Source organism: Aspergillus luchuensis, chromosome 4 (genome assembly GCF_016861625.1).
Source record: "Aspergillus luchuensis IFO 4308 DNA, chromosome 4, nearly complete sequence".
NCBI classification, from domain to species: Eukaryota; Fungi; Ascomycota; class Eurotiomycetes; order Eurotiales; family Aspergillaceae; genus Aspergillus; species Aspergillus luchuensis.
This window is the reverse complement of record NC_054852.1, coordinates 3562800-3587067: the sequence shown is the minus strand read 5'-3', so window position 1 is coordinate 3587067 and position 24268 is coordinate 3562800. Positions and strand designations below refer to the sequence as shown.

At 51.0% G+C, this 24268-nt stretch overlaps 8 protein-coding genes across 8 annotated transcripts; 4 read left to right on the top strand and 4 right to left on the bottom strand.

Annotated features, from left to right (window-relative positions):
- Positions 1-178: 178 nt before the first annotated feature.
- On the top strand, positions 179-3097 carry AKAW2_41263A (cullin family protein; the record flags this gene model as incomplete). Its single annotated transcript, XM_041689683.1, has 5 exons — positions 179-925; positions 982-2062; positions 2120-2542; positions 2614-2974; positions 3037-3097. The coding sequence occupies 5 exons, from the start codon at positions 179-181 to the stop codon at positions 3095-3097; spliced, it is 2673 nt and encodes an 890-aa protein (XP_041543343.1).
- Positions 3098-7223: 4126 nt separating this feature from the next.
- AKAW2_41262A (putative dihydroxyacetone kinase (DakA)) lies at positions 7224-9184 on the top strand (the record flags this gene model as incomplete). Its single annotated transcript, XM_041689682.1, has 3 exons — positions 7224-7801; positions 7861-8486; positions 8556-9184. 3 exons carry the CDS (start codon positions 7224-7226, stop codon positions 9182-9184), a joined length of 1833 nt encoding a protein of 610 aa, XP_041543342.1.
- A 902-nt stretch (positions 9185-10086) lies between these two features.
- SMD2 (mRNA splicing protein SMD2) lies at positions 10087-10854 on the bottom strand (the record flags this gene model as incomplete). Its single annotated transcript, XM_041689681.1, has 4 exons — positions 10087-10129; positions 10189-10437; positions 10678-10710; positions 10832-10854. 4 exons carry the CDS (start codon positions 10852-10854, stop codon positions 10087-10089), a joined length of 348 nt encoding a protein of 115 aa, XP_041543341.1.
- Positions 10855-11692: 838 nt separating this feature from the next.
- AKAW2_41260A (putative GATA transcription factor (Ams2)) lies at positions 11693-15398 on the top strand (the record flags this gene model as incomplete). Its single annotated transcript, XM_041689680.1, has 4 exons — positions 11693-11732; positions 11804-11957; positions 12026-14013; positions 14065-15398. The coding sequence occupies 4 exons, from the start codon at positions 11693-11695 to the stop codon at positions 15396-15398; spliced, it is 3516 nt and encodes a 1171-aa protein (XP_041543340.1).
- Positions 15399-15912: 514 nt separating this feature from the next.
- Positions 15913-16493, bottom strand: AKAW2_41259S (putative ssDNA binding protein Ssb3; the record flags this gene model as incomplete). The annotated part of the gene is made up of 3 exons (XM_041689678.1): positions 15913-15980; positions 16097-16151; positions 16248-16493. The coding sequence occupies 3 exons, from the start codon at positions 16491-16493 to the stop codon at positions 15913-15915; spliced, it is 369 nt and encodes a 122-aa protein (XP_041543339.1).
- A 444-nt stretch (positions 16494-16937) lies between these two features.
- On the top strand, positions 16938-18431 carry AKAW2_41258A (microfibrillar-associated 1 family protein; the record flags this gene model as incomplete). Its single annotated transcript, XM_041689677.1, has 1 exon — positions 16938-18431. The coding sequence occupies one exon, from the start codon at positions 16938-16940 to the stop codon at positions 18429-18431; it is 1494 nt and encodes a 497-aa protein (XP_041543338.1).
- A 460-nt stretch (positions 18432-18891) lies between these two features.
- Positions 18892-19749, bottom strand: TRS31 (trafficking protein particle complex subunit 5; the record flags this gene model as incomplete). Its single annotated transcript, XM_041689676.1, has 2 exons — positions 18892-19384; positions 19463-19749. The coding sequence occupies 2 exons, from the start codon at positions 19747-19749 to the stop codon at positions 18892-18894; spliced, it is 780 nt and encodes a 259-aa protein (XP_041543337.1).
- Positions 19750-21029: 1280 nt separating this feature from the next.
- AKAW2_41256S (putative NAD+ kinase) lies at positions 21030-22777 on the bottom strand (the record flags this gene model as incomplete). Its single annotated transcript, XM_041689675.1, has 5 exons — positions 21030-21213; positions 21265-21541; positions 21595-22567; positions 22631-22681; positions 22739-22777. 5 exons carry the CDS (start codon positions 22775-22777, stop codon positions 21030-21032), a joined length of 1524 nt encoding a protein of 507 aa, XP_041543336.1.
- Between the last annotated feature and the right edge of the window lie 1491 nt (positions 22778-24268).

Here is a 24268-nt window from a genome sequence, read left to right as displayed (position 1 = left end):
AACCCAACCTTGACGACGCACCCTGCCCTATTCCCGTCACTGTCTTGCTGTCACCAATATCTCCTCCACGGTTGACGAGCTTACCATGTTTAATAGGATCTACATACTACTTGGATCCTTCCAACGCTGAGCGCTTCTCTCTCAACCTCACCTCCTCTCCTCGGACGAAGCCGGGTAGATGCAGCAGAACTCGAGAGGCACCACCGAGCAGAGGAGCGGTAAGCGCAAGTCTATCGGTAAGAGGAAGCTCTCTGATCAAGAGGAGGCATTGCAACAACCCCAGCAGCAGCAAGCGAACATTTCGGAATTCCTCTCTCGAAACCATACGACCCCCGCCAGAGGTCATCACCAACAGACGTCCCCAACGAGCAAGCGTCTACGGCTATCGCCACCCTTATCGAACTCTGTCCCTTCGGCTTACTCGCGAGATCGCAGCGCTTCTGACAGGATGTACAATTTCGCAAATGCAGAGTCCAGGCCTGGCGCGCCGATGGGACAGAGTGCGAGCGGGGCCGATCTTCCTAATACTACCACCAAACCTCGCACCTTCAACGCAACGTCGCGCCAAAACAATTTCACTCCCCACACTGGAGCAAAGCGGTTGGTCGTGAAGAATCTCCGCACTGGATCACGGTTGAATCAGGAATCGTATTTCGAGAAGATCTGGGGCCAACTTGATGCAGCGCTGTCGGCGATCTTTGGTGGTGGAAAGCCTGAGATATCGCTCGAGGAGCTTTACAAGGGTGCCGAAAATGTATGTCGCCAGGGTCGAGCTGCAGTTCTAGCCAAACGGCTCCAAGATCGGTGTCGAGAACATGTGTCTGGAAAATTACGCGATAAATTGGTGGCAAAGGCTGCAGATGGGAGCAACGTCGATACATTGCGGGCGGTTGTTGAAGCATGGTCGCAGTGGCAGTCAAAGCTGGTATGGATATTCTCTGGATACAGTTGGATTCTGAGAAGATACTGACTCTATAGTAGGTTACCGTGCGCTGGATATTCTACTACCTCGACCAGTCATTCCTCCTCCATTCCAAAGAATTCCCCATGATACGTGAGATGGGCTTAATTCAATTCCGGCAGCACATATTTTCCGATGCAGTATTACAGCCGAAGATTCTGCAGGGCGCTTGTGACCTTGTTGAGGCGGACCGTGGCGAAGAACAAAGCGTGGTGGCGGACTCGTTATTACTTCGAAATACAATTGAACTTTTCCACGGCCTTGACATCTATACGACTGGCTTTGAACCGCTATTGATATCGGAATCCAAGAAATACTTCTCTTCATGGGCCCAGCGAGAAGCAACAGGGTATTTGGCTACTTTTGCGGAGAACAGCCACCGTTTAATTGAGCGCGAAGTAACTCGATGTGAGCTGTTTTCGCTGAATAGGAGCACCAAGCAGATGTTATCAGAGCTCCTGGATCGAGCCTTGGTAACAGAGCAAGAAGATGTTCTGCTCAACCAGCCTGATATACTAGGCCTACTGCGTGCAGGGAACAAGGTTGCCTTAGAAAGGCTTTACTCACTCCTGCAACGGAAGGATCTTGGTGCGAAGCTGAAGACCGCTTTCAGTGGTTATATCATTGAGGAGGGCTCTGGGATCGTCTTCGACGAGGATAAAGAAGCAGACATGGTGGCTCATCTATTAGAGTTCAAGCAGCAACTTGACGATATCTGGGTACATTCTTTCCACCGGAATGAGGAGTTGGGCCATACACTCCGCGAAGCCTTTGAGACGTTCATCAACAAGGGAAGAAAGTCGGAAGCTACTGGAGGTACTGACAACCCCAAGACTGGAGAGATGATTGCCAAGTACGTGGACCGGCTCCTCAAGGGCGGGTGGAAGCTCGCACCTGCACGCAAGGCGGAGGACATGCCACTTGCCGATGAAGATGCCGAAATCGACAGGCAACTGGATCAGGTCTTGGACCTGTTCCGTTTTGTCCATGGCAAAGCAGTTTTCGAGGCCTTCTACAAGAATGATCTCGCTCGTCGGTTGCTGATGGGCAGGAGCGCCAGCGACGATGCGGAAAAGAGTATGCTGGCAAGACTCAAGACAGGTTTGTACAGTTCTTGTCCACTATCATCCTCAACTTGTCACTAATATTGGAATTTAGAATGTGGATCAAGCTTCACGCATAATCTGGAGTCGATGTTCAAAGATATGGATGTTGCACGCGATGAAATGTCGGCCTACAGCTCAATACAGCGCGAACGACGGGACCGTCTACCGGTGGATTTGAACGTCAGCGTGCTTTCTGCATCAGCATGGCCAACATATCCCGATGTTCAGGTGCGGATACCGCCAGAAATTGCGACTGCTGTCGACGATTTCGAAAAGTTCTACAATACCAAATACAACGGGCGCAAGCTCAACTGGAAGCACCAATTGGCACATTGTCAGCTACGCGCAAGATTTCCCAAGGGAGACAAAGAACTGGTGGTCAGCTCCTTCCAGGCGATCGTTCTGTTGCTCTTCAACGATATTCCGGAGGGTGGAAGTCTCGGGTATTCACAGATACAGGAGGCGACCATGTTATGTAAGTTGCACTGCCTCTCTACCCCCAAACATATGCAAGTTGGGCCTCTACTGACGTCTATCGATGCATAGCTGATCAAGAATTGAAACGAACGCTGCAATCGCTCGCATGTGCGAAATACCGTGTTCTAAGCAAGAAGCCGAAGGGCCGGGATGTGAATACAACAGACGAGTTTTCATACAACGCGGCATTCACCGACCCGAAGATGCGGATTAAGATCAACCAAATTCAGCTGAAAGAGACGAAGGAAGAGAACAAGACCACGCACGAGCGGGTGGCTGCCGATCGTCATTATGAGACACAAGCGGCGATTGTGCGAATCATGAAGAGTCGCAAGACGATCACGCACGCAGAACTCGTGGCTGAGGTTATCAAGGCAACCCGAAGTCGCGGAGTGTTAGAGCCAGCGGATATCAAGAAGAATATTGAGAAGTGAGTCCTTCCGATCCCAACACCAGCATAAGGTATATCATAGCTGACGCAAGCATGTGCAGATTGATTGAGAAAGACTACATGGAGCGCGAGGAAGGAAACCGGTACCAATATGTGGCCTAGAAGTTTGCAGTGGTGCTATGTCGGGTGCAGAAGCATTGGGGTTCGACGATGTGGTACATCGTTACAGTGTTGATTGACAGCTCAGAGACCGTCAGAACGAAATGGCATGATAAAGAATGCACTAATACAGTCATGTGTCCATTCTGCTTAAAGACCTTTCCTCCTAGGCACAGTCGCAGCTAGCTAGCCGTGTAGATACAGGGAGTAGTCGTGGCCTTTTTCGGGCGCTTTCTGCTAGCAGCGACGGTCGACACAGCAGTAGTAGTAGGTGGGGTGACCGGAATGTCGGGAGAGAAGAGAATGGGGTATCACCTCTACCAAGTAGAATCTAGTACGAAGTAGACTAGACTAGACTAGCAGCAGATTGATCCCTGGCATGGTTGCGGAGCATCGCCGGTCCCACAAGCCTAGTTGGGGACCCAAGGAGAGAGCTTCCATGGGGATCCGTCGGGAAGAAAGAGTCAAGTAGCACATAGTAAAGTCGTGTGTTGCGAATCTGCAACTCTACTTGCGTGCCTTGTATAATAGGAACCCTCGGTATAGTTGCCTTTTACGATCACCCCCCATTCCTACCGACCGAATTTGGGGGGGAAAACTGTTGAGAAGCGGACGGATCTAACGTGCCTCACGTGTACCTTCCTTGTCCCTACCTAATTCGTAGCTAGATAGCAACTAACAGCAAACTAGACTACTAGTTAACCCGCTGCAGGATTAGAGAACGACTAGAATGTTGTAGTGGATAATTGATACAGCAAGGTACATCTGGAGCTTCACCCCACGTAGGGGTGAGTATGTGGTATGAATCGGAATTGCTGCATTCATTCAGACTGAATGCTCATTACAGCTTGAGCCCAAGAGTCAATCCGTCAGTCAGTCAGTCATGAGTGCATGGATGAGCTTGCTCGGTCGTTCTCTCGCCCGAGAGACAGGCAGTCGGGCTCTCGGCAGAGAAAAGCAGCGCCAGCAATGTGAGGAAAGGCCGAAAAGGGCAATGGAATGGAAGTGTCAGCCCGTGGAAGGTGCAGCCCATCGATGACTGCTCGAACCGAATCGAGAAGGGGACGAAACGGTCTAGAGCTTTCGGGGGGATCCATCCGGCTTACCATCTATGGAGTACGTACTCCATAGCAACTCCCCCCCATAGTAAAGTTAGGGGGGAAAATCCTGGGAACTTTCCATCCGCTCACGTGGATGTCTGAGCTTTTCCTCTCCTTCAGGGACGCGGCCGATCCATCATCGCCCCATCCATGACCCGGCGACTTTGCAAAATGAACTATAGTCATCCTTAGTCTTTACCGTAGATAATCGGAGAAACCCTTCCCTTTTTTTTTCTATTTCTATTTCTTCCACGTATCAACATCCCGGTTTTCTCCCGATGGAGTAAGGATTGCTGTTTCATACAAAGATCTGACAGCGGAGAAGTGGTGGCTTGCACAATCTCCAACCCCTTCCTTCATGTTTCTTTTTTTGTGTTCATTTTCTGAAGGTCCCATGATCGTTTTTTTCCCACTTACTCATCTGTTGGGATTTGGTTCTCTGACGATCCCGTTGCGCAACCCCCATGCGGCTCGGGTGTAGATGGTCAACTTTCCAATATTATTTGCCTTGTACATCATTTGTTGAGAATTGTTGCTCGTACTCCATACATACCTGACCACTTGGTTTATCTTTTGCCCAAAAAATTGAAAGTGACTACGTACTACAAAGCACGTAATGTACTACTACTACGACGACGACAACTACATTGTGGATGCCTGACTTTCTGCAGCAGTTTGCCAGCAACAGAACATGCCGCGACGGATGCCTAAGCTGCGGGCACGGCAGCAGAAAGCAAGCATAGATCATATGCATGCATGTATGCGGTGGTCAGGGAATTATATTCCCATGGGCTTTGATATGCAACAACAGTTTTATCAAGCTTATGAATGAGATGGGGCTGGACTCCATGTAATAACTCTCGAACTTTACAGGCGGATAATATTCATGCCCAGGGTACCTGGTTGAGTTGAGTGGGGTCATGGTCAATACTATCTACCTGATGTCTACAGTAAGTGGTACCACTAGAGTCTACCAGTCATCCAATCCGATATCACTTATCTTCACGGAATCAAGCATACCCATACCCCCCCCTCGCCATCAAGCAAGGCATGCTTTTGTTGCCATGTTTGTGGCGTAGTTAAGCATACCAGGTAGCCAATGCCTACAAATCAAGAATTGCCATTATTAGTATTCCTCCGCCACTCAGTAGCGCCAGTTTTAGAAGAATCAGTCTATTTTGTACACGGTACTTTGTATTTAGTGGGGTTGCTTGTGTAGAATATTGTTGTGTCTCCAGTAAGCTGCAGGTTCTCGAACATCCTTGCGCGTCTCAGCGGCAATCAATGTATCCGGAAAAGGAAGGGTTACGCACCCGTGACATCGCCTTCATTGCGCCCCCCTTCCCCCAATACTACTGCCCTGCGTGCGCACGGAGTCGACTCTATCTGTTGGTATTACTAAAGTAGTAGATTGACGATCTCATTCTCGACTCAATGCATCTAGGACTAGTACCTACTGTTTGTACCTAAGTATGTATGTATGTATGTATATAGTAACGTATGTATGTATGTCTCTGTTGGCAAATCTTCTGCAAATTGATACAGGACAATTCGATTATCGTGTTCTCATCCGCGAACAGCGCTGTTTCATCCCACGGGCTCAGTCGATCTCAGAACCATTGGAACGAAGAGGCAGCCAACTCAACCCTGGGTCAGGTAGATAGTGGTTTAGCAGGCCGAAGCCGTACCGATAAAGATTCAGGCCGTCAAGGGATAATTATCCACGAGAATTAGGCAGGCGAAGCGGAATTCCCACAGATAGTAAGCCGAAGCATCCGGAAAGTGACACCAGTCACGGCGGGTAATTTTGGCGGGTTCCAGACCCATGGGGTACAGCGCTAGGCCGTAACTGGCTGGGGGCGTGGAGTCGATTACAAGCTCGAGCTTGGAAACTAACGACTCTGGATTTCCTTATCCAGAACCGCATGGTCGATGGGTCGGTCATGCGAAAATCAGAGATTGTTCATGTGAGCAGCAAAAAAAAAAAAATATTATTATTATTATTATTATTGGATTTTTTGAATTTTGGAGAATCGGTTGAAAAATGGATCAATCAAGTTGCTCTACTAGTCACCGACTCGACTTACGACATCCTGAAGTACTACTTCCCCCAACACGTCCACGATACTCCGTGTCCGGTCCTTCGTCCTATTTATCTCCAGCTCTCGCACTCGGATTCTGGGCTCTCCTCATCGCTTTCTCTATACTCCTCATAGAACCTTTCTTCCTCTCCTCCCTCAAGCAATTGACCCTTCCCGGCTTGCTCTCCATCCTCCATTCCAATCAGACTTTCCTCTATCCTTCTCAATCCGCTTACCAAATCTTGATCCGAGATCTACAAGGTCATCCCCAAACACTTGAGGATATCCGCCAATCGACCGATCCCCCACCTGACAAGTGACCGTGAGTGCGACTGGCAAATGATAATCCCTTCTTTCCATGCCATTCTCCAGTTTTCTCGATGCACGAAAATCAGTGGACTGACAGCTGCCGCTCAAACAGGCGAATCCGATTTCTCCACTTTTTCCCCGCCTTATCCGGACTCTATTCCGAGCCTACGCGCCATCCCCAGAAATTGCCATTATCTGCTTGGGTACGCTTGCTGCGAATGTTCCCGAAGCGTGTGAGAAGGGAAACTGACAAGCCAAGGTCATTCAAAAAATTAAACCGAAGCTCCAGCGAGAAAGCGTATATAAAGAGTCGAAGCAGTCGCCTTTCTGGAAAGTCGACTAGCCACGATCTCAAGTGTTGGATTTCATTGCGCTTGTACCCGTACTTCCTTGAACCCCACTTCCGAGCCGGATCGTGTTCCTACGCGCCCGCCAAACGTCATACACCACCAGTTCCCCAGTTTTTTGTTGCGATCAACCCTTTAGATCTCCCTCCATCATGCAGAGTATGTTCCACACACACACCTTTTCTTCCAAAGAGCCTCTCTTTTACCTGTTTTTCCTATTATTCCTTTGCCCCAGAATTTATGCCCCTCTGCGTCAGACCATGCAATCCCAGATCCGGTTTCCACAGCCGGCATGAAGTCAGATCTTCTCCACAAATTTCACTGGATCAGACACTGTCCGATACATACGCTAACGCGGCCATCAGCCAAGCACTTCTTCTCGGACCCTACCCATCTGGTCCAGACCGCCCTGAACTCCTTGACCCTCACAAACCCTTCTCTTGCCTATGACCCTGAAAACAAAATCATTTTCCGTCGTCCGGATACGACGAAGTCCAAGGTCGCGATTGTTTCTGGAGGAGGCTCCGGCCATGAGCCCGCCTTTGCCGGCTATGTTGGCAAGGGCTTCCTAGATGCCTCGGCCGCCGGTACCATTTTCGCTTCTCCCTCCGCAGAGCAAATTCGCAAGGCTGTCATGGACTGCGTCGACAACGAGAAGGGTGTCCTCATCATCCCCATGAACTACACCGGCGATGTCCTCAACTTCGGTATGGCTACGGAGAAGGCCCGCGCCGCGGGGATCAAGACCGAATTCTTCGCCATCAACGACGATGTTGGTGTCGGTAAGAAGAAGGGCGGCAAGGTCGGCCGTCGCGGTATTAGTGGTGGTATCCTCGTCTTGAAGATCGTCAGCGCGCTGGCCGAAGCTGGGTAAGTTGGATCCTTTCGAAGTGTGAGAAGCATAAACTAAGACGACCGACTTGCATCAGTGGATCTCTTGAGGATGTCTACCGCACCGCTCAGTTGGCAAACAAGAACCTCGTCTCAGTTGGCTCTTCCCTGGAGCATGTCCACGTCCCTGGCAGAGCCCCACCGACGGAGACCATCCCCGATGGTGAGGTCGAGGTCGGAATGGGCATCCACAATGAGCCAGGATCTCACCGGGAGAAGTTCGAGCTGACCGAACTGGTCGCTACCATGCTCCTTCAGCTCTTGGACCACAACGATCCCGACCGCGCCTGGATCACTCGCAAGCCCGATGATGAGTTTGTGCTGCTGATCAACAACTTGGGTGGTGTGAGCGCTCTCGAACTGTCGGGTATCACCGATGAGGTGTACCGTCAGTTGAACAGAGACTACAACGTTCGGCCCATTCGGGTGATCCAGGGAACCTTCCTCACCAGTCTGAACGGCCTGGGCTTTAGCATCTCCCTGATGAAGCTCGTGGACACTGGACTGGGCGAGGGCAAGTCCTTCCTCGAACTCCTTGATGCCCCCGCTGAGGCGGTTGGCTGGTCTGCTCCCATCCGTCCTGAGACCTGGGAGCACCGCTCTGATGCTCCTGTTGAGCTGAAGAGGACCAAGTTGCCCGAGGATCAGCCCAGCAACGTCAAGCGTCAGTACCCCCTATCCGGTCGATTATTGCGGCCTGTTCTCTCCCGGCTATAGCTAACATAAATCATAGTGGATGTTGATTCCCTCAAGAAGGTTCTGGGCAGTGCACTCAAGCGTGTCATTGCTGCTGAGCCTGAAGTCACCCGCTTCGACACCATCGTCGGAGACGGAGACTGCGGCGTGGGCTTGAAGCGTGGTGCCGAGGCCGTCCTTAAGCTCATCGAAGACCCCTCGTCCCCGCTCACCGACGACGTCGTGAACGCGGTGAACCGCATCGTCAGCATCGTCGAGAACGTCATGGACGGAACCTCCGGAGCCATCTACGCCATCTTCCTGAACGCCCTGGCTCACGGTCTCCGCGAGCAAGACCGAGGCACCACCACCCCCGCCACGGTGGATGTCTGGGCTGCTGCACTTTCCTACTCCCTCACCGCACTCTCCCGGTACACCCCCGCCCAGCCCGGTGACCGTACCCTCTTGGACGCCCTTGTCCCCTTCTGCACGCAGCTCCAAAAGGCCAAGGACGTGCACGTTGCCGCCAAAGCAGCACAGGAAGGCACCGACTCCACCAAGAACATGAAGGCCAGTCTAGGACGATCCGTCTACGTCGGCGGCGAAGAGGAATGGGTGGGCAAGATCCCCGACCCCGGTGCTTACGGACTCAGCGTCTTCCTCAACGGTCTATCCGAGGCGTTGTAGGGGGGAGAGAGAAAAAAGTGTCACTTGCATTCTTTTCTTTTCTTCGGGACCATGGTAAATATATATAATCTGCATCCGTTGATGAGGATATTAAGGGATATTTCTTGGACTTTAATTATATAATTTCATGATGATGAATATGATGATAAATTGGGCGCGTTTTCTTTGCATGTCTACATCTTTGTATTTACTGTTTAGTTTTCAGTATTGAATGGACAAAATCATGGTTGGATTCATTTATCTCATAATTTCATATGAATATGGCAATATCGGATCAAGTAGGGAGGTAGCAACTTCATACATTGGTCTGCCTTATCTTGATATTGATAATCGATTACGTGAATTGCGATAATGGTGTACTCGTACACTGTTTTATCGTTTATCTGAGTATTAACAGTCAGACTATACCCAACCAAGTCAGATACACTTCATAACCCTGGCTAGGACTATCTAGCTCTCTCTCTCGAGTAAGACCCGATTCATCAATGCTCCTCCTACTTTTATCAAGCCGAGATACTCCACTTCAGATTCCTTTTTCTAGCTTTAAAAAAACAAAAGAGTCCGGAGAACGCCAAGTCTGCCCCCGCCGTAAATCAGAGAGAAGAAACGGTGAAATTTGAGATCGGAAAAATAGCAATATATGAAACGAGAAGGAGAATATGAGAGCCAAGGTCCGGAGAGGGCTGGATTAAATGGGCGGGGAGGCAGATTGTACGTGATGATGTAATCTAACATCCCGTCCAATTCCGTAAGCATCGCACGACTAAAAGGGTATCGTTCATTCGTCTGTGTCAACTAGAATTCGTCTCCGTCGGATCTCAACTCGATCAGAGAGAGAAGCCAAGCCCGGACCGGCCCAGGACCGTTCGAGAAGGGAATTGAGCGCGTCACGTGAACAGTGTTCAGCTGAGCAGGACGAGGATGACGGAGTCACCACGGAGGAACCTGTGATAAGAGGTTGGGTTAGGATTGTTTCTGGTGGGGAGCAATGGTGATTGCCTTACATCTTGCTGATGAAGCGGTCCTTGTTGACACCCTTGCCGTTACCACCCTTGGGCTTCTCGGTCCACATCTCCTTGACGTTCTCCAGGACCATGTTGCAGTGGCGGTCAAAGGCCTTGACACGGGCGAGGAGCTTGCGGTTGTTCCGGCAGGAGATCAGGACCTGGGTGTGTGTGCGCGTAGCGGTTTGGAGAAGAGACAAAGGACCGGCAGTGAGCTCATGTTCCTCAACGAGGGAAACCTCGTATTCACTGGATGGGGGGATAGGTTAGCGCATGGATGGCGATGATGGGTGGGTTGATAGATAGATAGATATGGTGTGGCGCGATGAGAATTAGGCGCGCGGGACACTATCCGGATATCGTGGGTGTGATGGGCATGGGTAGTTGGAATGATGGGTGTGCAAAGGGATCCGGCATCATGTGATAGGAACACGGGAATAGGAAGCTTTGATAAAAGCCGGAAAGAAGAGGAGGGGTTCGATAACGTACGTGAGCTCGCTCTTAGGCTTGTTGAGCAGGTCCCTATTGAATTGCAAGACAAGGTTAGCAATGAGGTCCGGCAGGTTGAGGAGCGGATTACACCATGACAAGAGCTAATGACTCATCGGGATGTAAAGGAGGGTAGGAAAAGAGGGGTAATTACTGGATCTTAGGATCGGTCGACATGGTGGGCGCGAGTATAAATATGAGGTGGGAGGTGCCGGTGCAGAGGAGGACAGCAAGGACAGGCTTGAACTTGATCGGGGACGACTTGAGAGCATCTCAATCCGCAGCTTCTGTTCTGGAAGCCTGGCTTGGCGCGGGTGCTGTCACGTGCCACGCGTGTTTGCCGTGTTTGAGCGGCGGGAATAGCCGAGCGCGCGATTGGCTGGGCGTCACGTCGCGTCCGACACGCTCGGATGCGCTCTCGTCCAAGCTTCATCACTTCTTCAAATGCAAGGCGTCTGCGCTTTTTCTCTCCTTCCACCCTCACCTCTGTCCCTCCTCCTTTTTCCCTTCTCCCCCCCAACTCCTCGGCCAGCGGTTAAAGGGAGCAACCTCCAGTGCCTCACATTGGTTTAATCTCTCTCTCTTCCTTATTCTCTTTTCTGAACCTCCTCCTCTCTCCCATGCCTCAGGTTTCTCACCGCACCCTCTCCTCCTTTCGTTGCTCCGTGTCCCGCGTTGGCATTCCACAGGCTCTTTCCCCGCGACCTCCGTTGCATAGTACATCCACGCCTCGGCATTCCCCTGGCTGACACTCCCGCCAATTGGGCCTTTCTGAGTGGTCGATAACGCTAGACGCATATCCAACGATATTATTACAATCCTACCTTGCTTCGTTTTCAACGGTCGATCTCTTGAACCCTGTTGTTCGGGTTACACCTTCGACACTCCCTTTTCGAAATACCTTCCGAGCAACCCGGGTGCAACCCTTTTCTCTTTCTCCGGAACCTTACAGCCCTCTCACTCTACACTCTGATTTTGTGGTCCAGCATATGGTTGATTTCCTTCATCTGGTGGCATGGACTCTCAGGACGGGATTTCCGTCCGGCCTATGAGGCGTGAGTAATTTTTTTTCCTTTTGTGGTGTCAAGTTTGTTCGATACTAATTGTGTGGCTCTGAAACTTGCAGTGAAGGTGCTTTACACATTCGACGATGCCAACAAGACAAATTGTCTGGCCCGATGGCCCCATCTTCTCGACATCCAGACTGCTGCCCTCGATGAGAAGACCCAAATTGGGGTCATCGAATTGAAGACCTGCATTCAAGCCATTGTTTCGGCAAGGTGAGTGCTTTCGCCATAGGGTCAACCGACACTACGTGGATACTTATTGCAATGGTTTCATGTGACAGTCCGGAACTAGTTGCCAAACTTGGACAGGATTACACGGTGTACGCCTACGACTACTCCGAATATGAGACGCCCCTCGTCGGACAAGGGATGCTATCATGGGTGTTGGCTTCGTCTTCCCCGACTCCCGATGCACCAGCACATCAGTCGGAAACTATGGTCACCGGTCGTGTCTGCAAGAATGTTCTAGGGTTATTTTCGAAAGGTGCACAGGAAACATTGGAGGTCAGATTGCGATTAGTTCCTGTTCCCACAGTCATGCAGAGCGAGTACCTGGACAGCATGCAGAGATATCGCGAACTGAGCAACGTCATTCCCCACGACTTTGACGCACAGGCCTGGACGAATTTCCTTCGCCAAAACCCCGGTCTGCTGGCCCATCGTCCTCAACAGCCCGACCGGACGGCATCGCCTGTGGACCATGCCGGAATTGAGCGGTTCCATCGCCTACTGAGTGAAGGCTCCACGCCAAGGGAGCTGCCTTCGATTGCCGCCAATGGGTCTGTTCGCTCGGTGTCGCCCTCACAGTCTGTGCTTGGTCATGGAAGCAGGATGTCCACCCCTGGCTTCCAGCCATCCGCGCAGCAGCAAGACCAAATCCAGGAAAGATCTCACAGCGAACTTATTCGGCCGACATCGAGTGCTTCGATGCGCGAGTCTGATCTCCCGATGCATGCGAGATATGCCAGCCGCAGAGGATCCATGCAGTCCGGCTACGGTAGTGGTGATGAATCATCGGAACAGCAACCTCGGAAAAGAGCCAAGTTGTATCGTGCGGATTGGCCCGGCAAGTCAGACTTGAACATTGAAAGGCAACCCAGCTCCCTTCGAGTGGCCGCAAGCACTGCGGCGTCCGTGCGTATCCATCGCCCTACCCCCGTCAATCCTTCAATCGCTGCTGCTCAGAGCTCAAATGAGGAGCCTGTTCGCCCGCCAACTCCGATTTCTCATGCGAATGAACTGCCTCGCCGAGCACGCCCACGGCCCAGCCTCTTGCGTGAGTCGTCAATGCAGAGCACTCCTCAGTACACATCACCATACTCTGCGGCCGATGATCATCCAGGTGACCACAACACCCAGTCGCCGGAAGAGTCTCGCTACCAAGGCATCTTCGAACCTTCATTCAATATGCCGTCTTCGCCTCCCGTTCTCGACTGCGGCTTTCCGAACCGCTCCAGCCCAGTTCTCCCGCCTATGGCCACTGACCCGGATTCAGGCTTCATGAGCGGGGGCATGGACGATCTCCTGGATGAGGATATTGGTACGCCGCTGGAGGACTGCACGAGATCCAATGATGTAACTCGAGGCAAACGAAGTGTGCGTCCTGCTGTGCCAGCGAGCTCACCTGTTGGGCCCATGAACCATGATGCTTATCCCGCCAGCGATGCCCTACCGGATCAGACCGCTAAGGACAAGGTATCTGCGGTTCCTCGTGCCCCAGCTAGTGCTGCGGGGTCGCGGCCATCGTCTCGTGCCGGTATCAGACAAACTCCCAAGCCCCTCGCGCCAGCTCCCATGTCGCAAAGCGAATTGGAACAGCTGATGAGTGCTATCCCGGCGAGTGATCCGGTAATGCCTACCCATGTGCATGTGCCCAACACACAATCCTGGAATGGACCGATGAGTGACTTTTCAGTCGCGGAAACACCCGCACCTCCACCCCCTACTGAGGACGGCAAGGTTCGCAGTGGCGCTGGTGCGAGACGAGTGCGGCAGGTTCAAGCACGTCTTGCCCAGTGCATTCGGGACGGACAGGCTCCTCCTTATTGTGAAAACTGCGGCTCGATTGAAACCCCTACCTGGCGTAGGGCATGGTCCAAGGAGATCGATGGTACCGAAGAAGAGGCCATTGATCTCGTCAAAGATTCTGCTATGTTGTTCTGGCAAGCCGTGGATCGCGATGATCAAGAAAAGGTCACCAAATTCAAGATCTACAAGAAGAGCCTAGTGGATACTGATAAGGACTTTGTTCAAGTCCTACTCTGCAATCGTAAGTAACCCTCCAGTCAGTTCATTCTTTCAGTCACTAATGATATTCTAGCCTGTGGTCTTTGGCTTCATAAGTTCAAGTGCATGCGTCCAGAAAACAAGTGGAACAACAAGTCCGGCAACAACAAGAGGAAGCGCCCTCCCAGGAACCGCAAGGGCGGCGGTCCGCTGTCCGGTAACCCTCCATCGGCGAGGAACCGCGTCAGAGCTGAGGCCGGAAAGCCCGATGCCTCTTCGCCCGGCGTATCTGATGCATCCTCACCTCCAGTGGATGATGGCACTACTCCCCGCGGTGATAACGAGAACAATGAAAACAACGAGAACGAGCCGAGCAGTGTGCAGGACAATGATGATGTCCAGGAGCTGCCAGCCAAGCGACGCCGCGCAAACAGCCTGGAACCGCGCAAATCGACCGATACTGCGGGAAGCCGTTGGCACGAGAATGATCCGGTGGAAGCCCTCCGAGCAGCGATCCAGTCCAGTCCAGCTAGAAACCTTGAGCACCGCAATGCTTCTGCTGCGGGTGAGAATGCTCTTACTCCTAAGTCTGTGAGAAGAGTGCTTTTTCCTAATTCGCACAATGAGGGCGGGCCTTTGCGAGCTTTAGGTGACTCCACCTTGAACAGCCCCCGGCGGAGCCCTCGTGTCAATAGCGGATCGGACAAGCGATCTGACGACAAGGAAAATCAGACTTCTGCTGACCTGAACGACCTCTTCGAGAGTCCCGAGTTTGACTTTGACCTGCCCACCAGCCCCACTCCTCGGCGTCGCAACCCGCGCCCCAGCGTTCTCGGCGAGAAGCGGCACTCCCTTCCCGGCGATTCGCCTTCGCGGACCCGGAAGGGACTCGGCAGCGATGCGACGCCCACCAGGGTCACCGCGCAAAGACTTCAGCGGATCCAGAGCAGCCCGGGGCCGGCATCGCGCCACAGCAAAACGCCCAAGCAGTCACGCACGCAGGGCCTTGGGCTTCCCGCTTTGGCAGATGATGCTTTCAGCACGGACGCGTTTAGCGGGATAGACAACATGATTGTGGATATCTTCTCGGACGCACCTTCTGCCAATGCTGACGCACTTTTCGCACTCGATGCGAACAAGGGCAATTGGCCTGACTGGATCCCTTCGGACTATGTGTCTCCCACGGGAACTGACGGCGAGCCAGCTGGTGAAGACTCTCAGGATCTCATCAATGCGCTGCTGTCTGATCCGGACCTCCAAAAGAACCCCCAATTCGATATTTTCAACTACGTTGACAACAACGTCCTGGACTCTGGCTTCTTCAGTTCCGACGCACTCAACGCCGACAGCTTGGCCCTGGGCGTGAAAGAGAAGGCGTCTGAAGAAGCAGCCAAGGACAAGGAACCCCAGACTACCAATGATGCTTAATGAGTCTCCTTTTTGTGTTATGACGATGCCGACTTTCACTTGATATTTCTTTACCTGTGTTTTTATTCTAGCGATGGCGTTGGATGGATAGGCAATGGTGATGTGCCATCTGCCGCTACTGTCTTTCTTTGGGGATAACCTAAGGCTATGATATGCTTTTGTTGGAAGTGGTTTGAATGGGATGGATATTACGGATGGAAACTTGGGAGGATTGAAGGATTAGAACAAGATACCAGCACTCGATGCTTAACATACAATAAATGAATAATAATTGCCAAGCTGTGTTTGTTGTAGTAGATTGTAAGTCAACCGTATAACATTTTGATGGAAGATATCGTAATTTAACCCAACGCCAAAGAATAACCCGAACACGATGCAAATGACACCTCAGCTGCAGGACGCATAAAGATACTAGTACCCACCCAGCACAGCAAGATATCTCACGTAGCTCAACATGCCTTTAGCCATCCACTAACCCATTCATCTATACATATCCTCCCCTCTAACAGCCCACCTACTCATCATAGAAGATAGGCTTAAGCTTATACGTAGCATTGACAACATGCTCATAGATCTTGTAATCTACAATCAATCAATCAATCACAATTAGCACCTATCTTTTCCTCTTTCCCAAAACACCCCCCAACAAAAAAGAAAAGAAAAGAAAAGGAAAGAAAGGGGGGGGGAAGGAAACCTACCACAATCCGCCGGACTCCCCCAATCCGTACTGCCTAGGACTCTAATACCGACACCCTATACACCACAAGATCAGCCATTTTCCATCACCCATCCCAAAACCAACCCCAAAGACACCAATAAAAGGAAAAGGAAATACGGTATCAAACATACACTCCCATTATCCAAATCAGCGACCTTGCCAATAATCTCCACCAACTTTCCCATCTGCAAATGCGAATCGGGCTTCAAGATGAGCGTCACATCGCCGTGGTTGCCGCACGTCATGGTCGCCGTGTCGCCGCGTAGAGCAGTCACTGTTCCTAGAATGCGGACGGTATGCGAGGTACGTGGGCCGGTGGAGGAGGGGTGGAAGGCGTGGAGGTGGGAGGGGAGGATGCGGGGGGTTTGGAGGGACATTTTTATTCCTTCCTTTCTTTCTTTCTTCAATGCCTGTGGTTGGTTGGTTGGTTGGTTGGTTTGTCGGTTTGGTTTATAGTGAGGGGAGAATTGGGGAAAGAGGGGGCAAGTAATGGTGGGATTGGTGTAGATATTGATATGGTATTGATCACAGTAGTTTAGTCTAGTAGATGGGATAGGCGGCGCGCGGCGCGCGTGACGCGTGGTCATGTGATTACCTGGAGCTTTTCTGCATGTCTGGATCTCGGCCTAAGGTTTGATTGAAGGCGGAGAGAGAGAGCTAAGTATGGACTCCGACTGCCGGTAATTCTTTTTTTACAGAGTATAATCCAGAACAACGCCACGCGCTACACTTCTATTTCAATCATAAAAGAGAGAGAGATATAGTACTCCGCGCAATTCGCATAAATCCTTGATTGAAAATAATTACTATCATCATTCGACATGCCACCTCCCCTCCCCTCCTCCCATCGCGGCATGACCGCAAACCCCGTCCGACCAAGCAGATACCGACCCGGCAAAGCCATCGCGGAGGAGCCCTCATCATCGGAAGAAGAGGACGAAGAGGAAGCAGAAGCCAAGAAGGAAGCCGAGAGACAGAGACAGCAGGAGCGACGCAGACTCGAACAACAGCGACGACAAGCTCCCAAGGCGAGCTCGTTTCCTGCGGGCGCGGCGAAGATCGCTCGGGGTGTTAAGGATGTGAAGATTGAGGAGGAAGAAGCGGATGAGGATGAGGAGGGGTTTGTGACGGAGGATGAGGAGGAAGACGAGGCCAAGCCTGCGAAGGCGGCTGCTCCTGTTGCTGGCGACAGGGTGGCCGCTGCTGCTGCGCCGGCGCGGACGGCTACGGTGAAAGAGGAATCGGAAGAAGAAGAGGAGGAGGAAGGGGATGAAGAGGAAGAGAGTTCTGAAGAAGAGAGCAGTTCCGAAGACGAGGCACCGCGCAGAGTGCTGTTACGACCTACATTCATTAAGAAAGACAAGCGCAACAACGCCCCCGCTCAAACACAGAACGGCCAAGCTGCGACAGGTACAGTGGTGGATAGCTCAGCCGAGACAGAGGAGCGTCGGAAACAGCGACAGGAGAAAGCCGACGCTTTGATTCGAGAACAACTAGAGAAGGACGCCATTGCTCGGAGCGAGGCGAATCGGGCGTGGGATGACGACGAGCTCGAAGTGGGCGAAGAAGGCGCGATTGATGATACAGACGGAAAGGATCCAGAGGCGGAGTACGCGGCGTGGAAGCTCCGAGAACTGAAGCGCATCAAGCGCGAGCGTGAAGCCATCGAGGCTGCGGAGAAGGAGCGCGAAGAGGTCGAACGGCGCAGGAATCTCACTGCTGAGGAGCGCGATCGCGAAGATCGCGAATACCTCGCCAAGCAGGAGGAAGAGAAGGAGGCTACTCGAGGCCAGGCCGGATACATGCAGCGGTACTTCCATAAGGGAGCGTTTTTTAGCGAAGACATGGAGCGCGAGGGACTGGCACAGAGGAATATCATGGGTGCGAAGTTTGCGGACGATGTCTCGCGGGAGACTCTACCTCAGTACATGCAGATCCGTGATATGACGAAGCTTGGAAAGAAGGGACGCACGCGCTATAGGGATTTGAAATCAGAGGACACAGGTCGCTTTGGCGAAGGGTTCCAGAACAGATCTCGGAATCGCGATGGTGGAGCCCCTATAGGCATTACCGACGAGCGATTCATGCCTGACCGTGATCGTGATGGTAGACCCAAGGGACCTACTGGGGCTAATGCCTCTGCTGTGCGCGAGAGACGGAGATCTAGATCGCGATCACGCTCGCCGCGACGAGAGCGTCGCGATCGTTCAGCAGATCGGTATAGGCCTGATACGAGCAGTCGCAGGAAACGGAGCCCGTCGCCTTATGAAGATCGGGAGAAACGGAGGCGGGTGAGTGTTTCGCCCGAACGGTAAAAGAGAAGCACGAAAATAGGGACATGAAGACATTCTATCTCTAATCGGCGTTTATGTGGGTATCTTGATATGAAGGATGGCTTGGGTCCTGATTGATGCATTTCCTCCTGCAGTTAATGTGGCCTCCTAGGAGAATAGACTCTACCTGCGTGTTCGTTCGGCGGACGAACAGCAAAGTAAATATAAACGTCTTGCAGTTGCACATACAAGACACAGATGTTCGAGCGGACTCATCGCGTCGGCATCAACAATGAATGCTGCTGCCGACTGTCACATATAAACCGTACCTCTTTCCACACCCAACCGACGTAACCCATAACACCACACAGCACAAGAACCCGTTCGCATTCTATAATACTGAAACAAATCGCTGCATGAAACAATGGCGGATAATACACCGTAGGAAATATAATCAACCGCCTATGGATATCAATCACATCCCATTCATTCGTTCATTTATTTATTTAACGCCGGCCCTCTCCAAAACCTTCTCCCGCTCCATAACACTCTCCCCGAAACGCAACAAGAATATCGTCCTGCCGGGCCACATCTCCGTAGGCTGATTATGAGCGGTGACCTTCGCCTCGAATCCACACCCATCGCAAACGCCCTCAATAATCCCCGCCACGAAGGCCGCGCAATTAAGCATGCTCATTTCCTTCGGCACGCTGATATACGTATTAACGAGGGGATCATTATCGGTGATCATATATTCATTAGGCGTCTCGGGGGAGACAGAGTGCTCGAGGGCATCGGCGGGACGATTAAACAGGAGGCGCCAGAGAGGGCCGTGGATGAGATGAAGGAGGGGGAGGATGCGGAGGGGACGATTGGGAGGGGAGGAAGAAGTCGAGGAAGAGCTGGATAGAGCGGAGGATGTGGAACTGGACATGGTGCGGTAGAAGAGGAGGTCGAGGAGTCGGAGACCTAGGGGGTAGCCTTGTTCGTTCAATCTACAATATCAATCATTAGTATATAGTTTGGAAGTTGGGGGGGGGCGGAGGGTGTGCAAGCAAAGCTTATATACGTACCGGCGTTCTAAATCCTGAATTCCCGTTACTCGTCTCTGGGCGTAAGTCACCATCTCGGCGAACAGAAAGGCGAAGCTAGCCCGGCTGAGCTCCGCATTGCGGCTGCGGTTCAGGTGTCTATCGTAGATGGTTTTGCGGTTTGACGGGACGCGCAGACCCTGGCTTGATTGGGATTGCGTGTGGATGTGTTGTGCTGGTTGTTGTCTGTCTGCTGCTGCTGCCACGGGGAGGTTGGGACCGCTGTTGCTAATGGATAGCATTGCGGCGTGGCGGGCGGGTTGCGCCATGTTGACAGTATGTGTAGGTATTCAGAGTTGGTTGCGATGGATGACGAGGGTTTTGGTTCACGGAGAGCTAGTCGGTCATTCTGGTGGGTTTCAGTAGGAAAGATCAGGCGATATGATCATGCTGGTTCATGAGTGTAGGGTGGAATTGAATGGCCGACGAGAAGCGGGCGAAGCTGTTGATAGATGTCCCTCCGGTAGGCGGCATGGGGGAAGAAGCTACGGGGAGGCAGGGGCGCAGTCATGCAGTTTCGGTGATGGCCTCAGGTGCTTGGAATTAGGCTTAATTGAGCCGCATGCCGCCAGAGAGATCTACTGGGGTGTGCTGCTAACTAGAGATTTAGAGGACTCTACTTCACGATCTGCAGGATATACAGGTGTGCTACGAAACTGCGAGCAAGATTCTTCAATCGAACAAATATCCATTGCGAATAAATCTAACTAATCCCTGAGCAAGCGTCGACGGAGTCTGAACTTGCCCTTCCTCTCTTTCAATTATCAAACCCTGTCAGGATATAAAGCTATCAAAGCCAATGAACCTATTCTAAGCAAGCAATATTAGCATACGCTCGCGGCAAAACCAATGGTGATTCAAAATCATAAAAGATTGACGACCAAGTCAGACATCCAAGGAAGTATTGCGCACAGAGCCGTCTATGATGGGTTCATGGCGACGACTAGCGTGGAAACTGCGAATGTAGGAAAAGTTTTCATCATAAGAAGCCTTCGCCTCAAGGCGAAGGTTTCTGGTCGTGTTGGGGCAGGTAGAATGCGTGCGAAGCAGGAAAGAAAAAAGTTGTAGAACTTACAAAGTTAGTCGCACAACGCGATTGTTGTAATGGTGAGAAAGTAAATGTCGCTAGTGAGTGCCATAGCACTCGATGGAAATCATCATAAAATTCCAATCGAGCAGATTTTGTCGTCTGTGAGATTTTTTTCTCAACACATGAGTTGAAGTGCGAGAAAAAGAAAGAAGAAATTTCGGTGCGGGAAGACCCTTTTTATAGTCGGCCTCAGGCTGCCCGGGAAACCCGCCGACCCATACGAAGATTCTAGAGAGGCCGAATTTTCATCACCAGCCTCCGCTACGAAAGAAATCGAACGATCGATTTCTCGCCAAGTTTAGCGCATCATTCTGTTAGGAGGTAGTTCTCCTTTTCCCCTGTTATGCTACATATGTTTATATTCATGTTTATGGCAGTATGCATAAAATCCCGTATTTGGTAATATTGTATATCGAATCGTAAACATGTCCATATGCTCTTTGCATAGCAAGCAAGTCCCTATTTATTGCGCTTTGCTTCATCCACCGGGTCGAGGCTCTTTTGCCTCTGTCTAGAGTTCCAATTCAGTGTCTTGGAAATAGTGTGCACCCAGTCGTCTCCACGTCGACCACGGGGTAGAACATTCGCGAATGGATATCGCGATGCGGAAACCGTCACATAATCGCCTGGGTGTAATTCGATCCTGTGTTCTGGTTAGCCATCCGTTCTACAATTACTTGACGACGTAACTCACCTCTCCCGGCCATCAAAGCTGGCCCATGAGCTCGCCCTGGCATCATAAGGTACTCCCATTCGGAGAACAATCGTATCTGGCAGGATTATAGGCCGGAAGGAGAGTGTATGGGCGCAAATTGCAGTGACGAGAATAACAGGGTTGTCCGGATGAGACAATGACCCTCCAGCTGCGAGGTTATACGCAGTTGAGCCGGTTGGTGTCGCTATGCAAACACCATCAGCAAGCAGCGTTGTAAAATGTTCATCGTCGCCGAACAACTCAATCGATGACATAGCTATATAACCAGTTAGCAAGCACTCCATGCGACAAGGTGATAGAGAGACATACTAGGATTCGGCCCTCGATCAAGAACAACATCATTCAATATCTGAAGCACCTTGTCCGGTCTATGCGTTAACGTATCATCACCCTCTTCTCCAATCAACTCCTCAACCAAATCCCGTTTCCCACCGGGGCCCAACTCCCCCTTCGGCAATGGATTACTTCTCATAATCGTGCACTCAAACCGTAGTCGTAGATTGACGACCACGCCATCCTTAAACGCAGCCGACAGCGTCTTCTGATACTCATTGAAGTCAAACTTGGTCAAGAAGCCCAACGAACCAAGCGAGAACGACAACACCGGCGGCACCACATGCTGAAACAGCCAACTCGTAAACAGCACAGTACCATCTCCTCCGAGGGTGACCACGAAATCAAACAAATGAGCCCTCTCCGCCGCCAGCTCATGGTCCCAGTACTTCAGCCGACTCTTCGCCGACGGTTCCTCCCTCAGTATCTCTGCTGCACCGAACTCCGGATCCGTCTCCAACCGTTTCTCCACATACACGTTATACTGCGTATCGCGATCCCTCGACAGAAGCCACCTGGCGACCTCCCTCGTCGATCCAATCACCGATTGATCGCCCGCCTTGGTGACCAGGAATACCGTCTTGACCGTGAGTTTCAACTTGATACTGTCCAGCTTCTTGGACAGCTTGCGCACGTTCCACGCCATGTCGGATAACTGCTTCTTCGTCAGGTGTCGTGATTGCATCATTTCTTTCTCTATCTCATTTTCGTCGTCCTCTTCCATTGCTGCTTCTTCTTCTTGTTTTGTTTTCTCGTCCTTCGTCCCCTTCAATACCCCCTCTAACACCTTCACTTTGTTCGTCGGATCCCCCCATTCCCCTGCTATCAGCGAGTGCACGAAACACGCTGTCGTCTGGTCGGCATGCGAAAGATCAGGTCTCGTCATGGGATCGTCTGCCATGACGAGGGAGGATTTGCGACGATGGCTGCATTCAGGTTGAAGGACGACCTAGCAGGATATATCTTGTGTTAGTCACTTCGGGTCATTGCGAGTTATCGAAATCATAAATACCTCGAGCTGATTATGTGTATCTGACGAATATCCATCTGTTCTGCCGCGACTCTTTCAGATAGGTTAGCTTCGTTCTGCGGTGATTACTGGGTACGTTGGACAACCTACGTGATCGCGGTGTGATGTCGGCTCCTCCTCTCCAGCCATGGTGCGTATGTGTGTGAAATTGATTTCAATTTGGAATGTTCAAATAGGCCGACACACGCTGATCGGGATGACACTATTGCGTGGTCGTCATTGTACAGGTTGGTGTGGGTTGATGAGAGGTCGCAAACGGTGAAAGAAAGGCGGCGGGTATGACGTCGTTGCCGGTCCGGCGGTCATGGTGCATGAATTGGTGTCAATGTGATGGAGTTGGTAAAGATGCAGAGGTTGGGAGGGTTGAATTTGGTGGTGGGTGGTAGTCATGGGCTATCTACGTGGATTATGGGATTCAACAGGGGGGTTATTGTCATGGTTTTGTGGTGAATGTAGGTTTGGTATGGTTGTTGGGTGTGATCATGCGGCGATGTAGATATATATTTTTAGTAGTGGTTGACGGGTTAGGGATACACTCAACATTATGTCCTCCTACATGACATTGTCGATGGTATTAGTCTTCAAAACCCACTACCAATGGTACTAACTGCTTGCTCTACGACCACGATGCAATACACAGGCAAATACTACAAAATAATGTACTCCTAATTGGCAATGCAAAAAGTACTATACAACCAACAGTGACACAAACACCGCACACACCAACTACGTACTACTTAACCACAACAAAAAACAAAGGTTCAACCCCAGCAGTTCAACCTCACCCCAAACCCCGATAATAAGCGATCCCCATCAACTACTAAAACACGCGTTACACAGATCGTCCCTAATGCATGCATACATCCATCCATCACCACGCACACACAACCATGACTACTCTACTCCTACCACAGGCATTCATTGTTCCACACGGTAACCAACCAAGTGAGGCAAGCTACTATGTAGGGTCGATCCGATCATCTCGGAGAGTTAGTTGCCTTCAATATTTCATTTCCTTCTAGAAGGTCTACGAAATCAATAGTTTCGTTTCGTTTCGTTTCGTTCGGTGATATAAATAGAAATCTGGACCGCGCAAAGAACGGAAAGTAATAAGTATGTGAAAGATACTCCGTAAATAAATAAATAACGGAGGTTCATGCCGTAGATAGGCATCAATCAATCAATCAAGCAATCAAGTCGGGGAGTTTCGTATATAGATAGTAAGTATAGATAGTCTAGTTCCAGATGCGAAAGTCTAAAGTGGCTTTTTTGCTTTGCTTTTACTGTATGTACTGTACTATTGTGTAAGCTTGATGAGCGCAGAATGACCAGTATACTTATTATTATTTAGACAACATTTGGATCATCAGGTATGGTATAGGGTTTGTGGAGACTGTTTACGATGGGTGACACGTCCAAAGTATATAATCAATTGTTATAATAGTAAATGAGGGGAATTGTAAGTCTAGTTTCACTGCAAGTGGATGATGATGATACAGGATTATGGCTGTGTGAACTGTGAACTGTGAACTGTGAAAGACAGTCGAGATGTCATGAGGCGGCAAAGTGGGAATGAGGATGCGTGGCACATGAGACAAGCGGACAACAGACTTTCTTAGC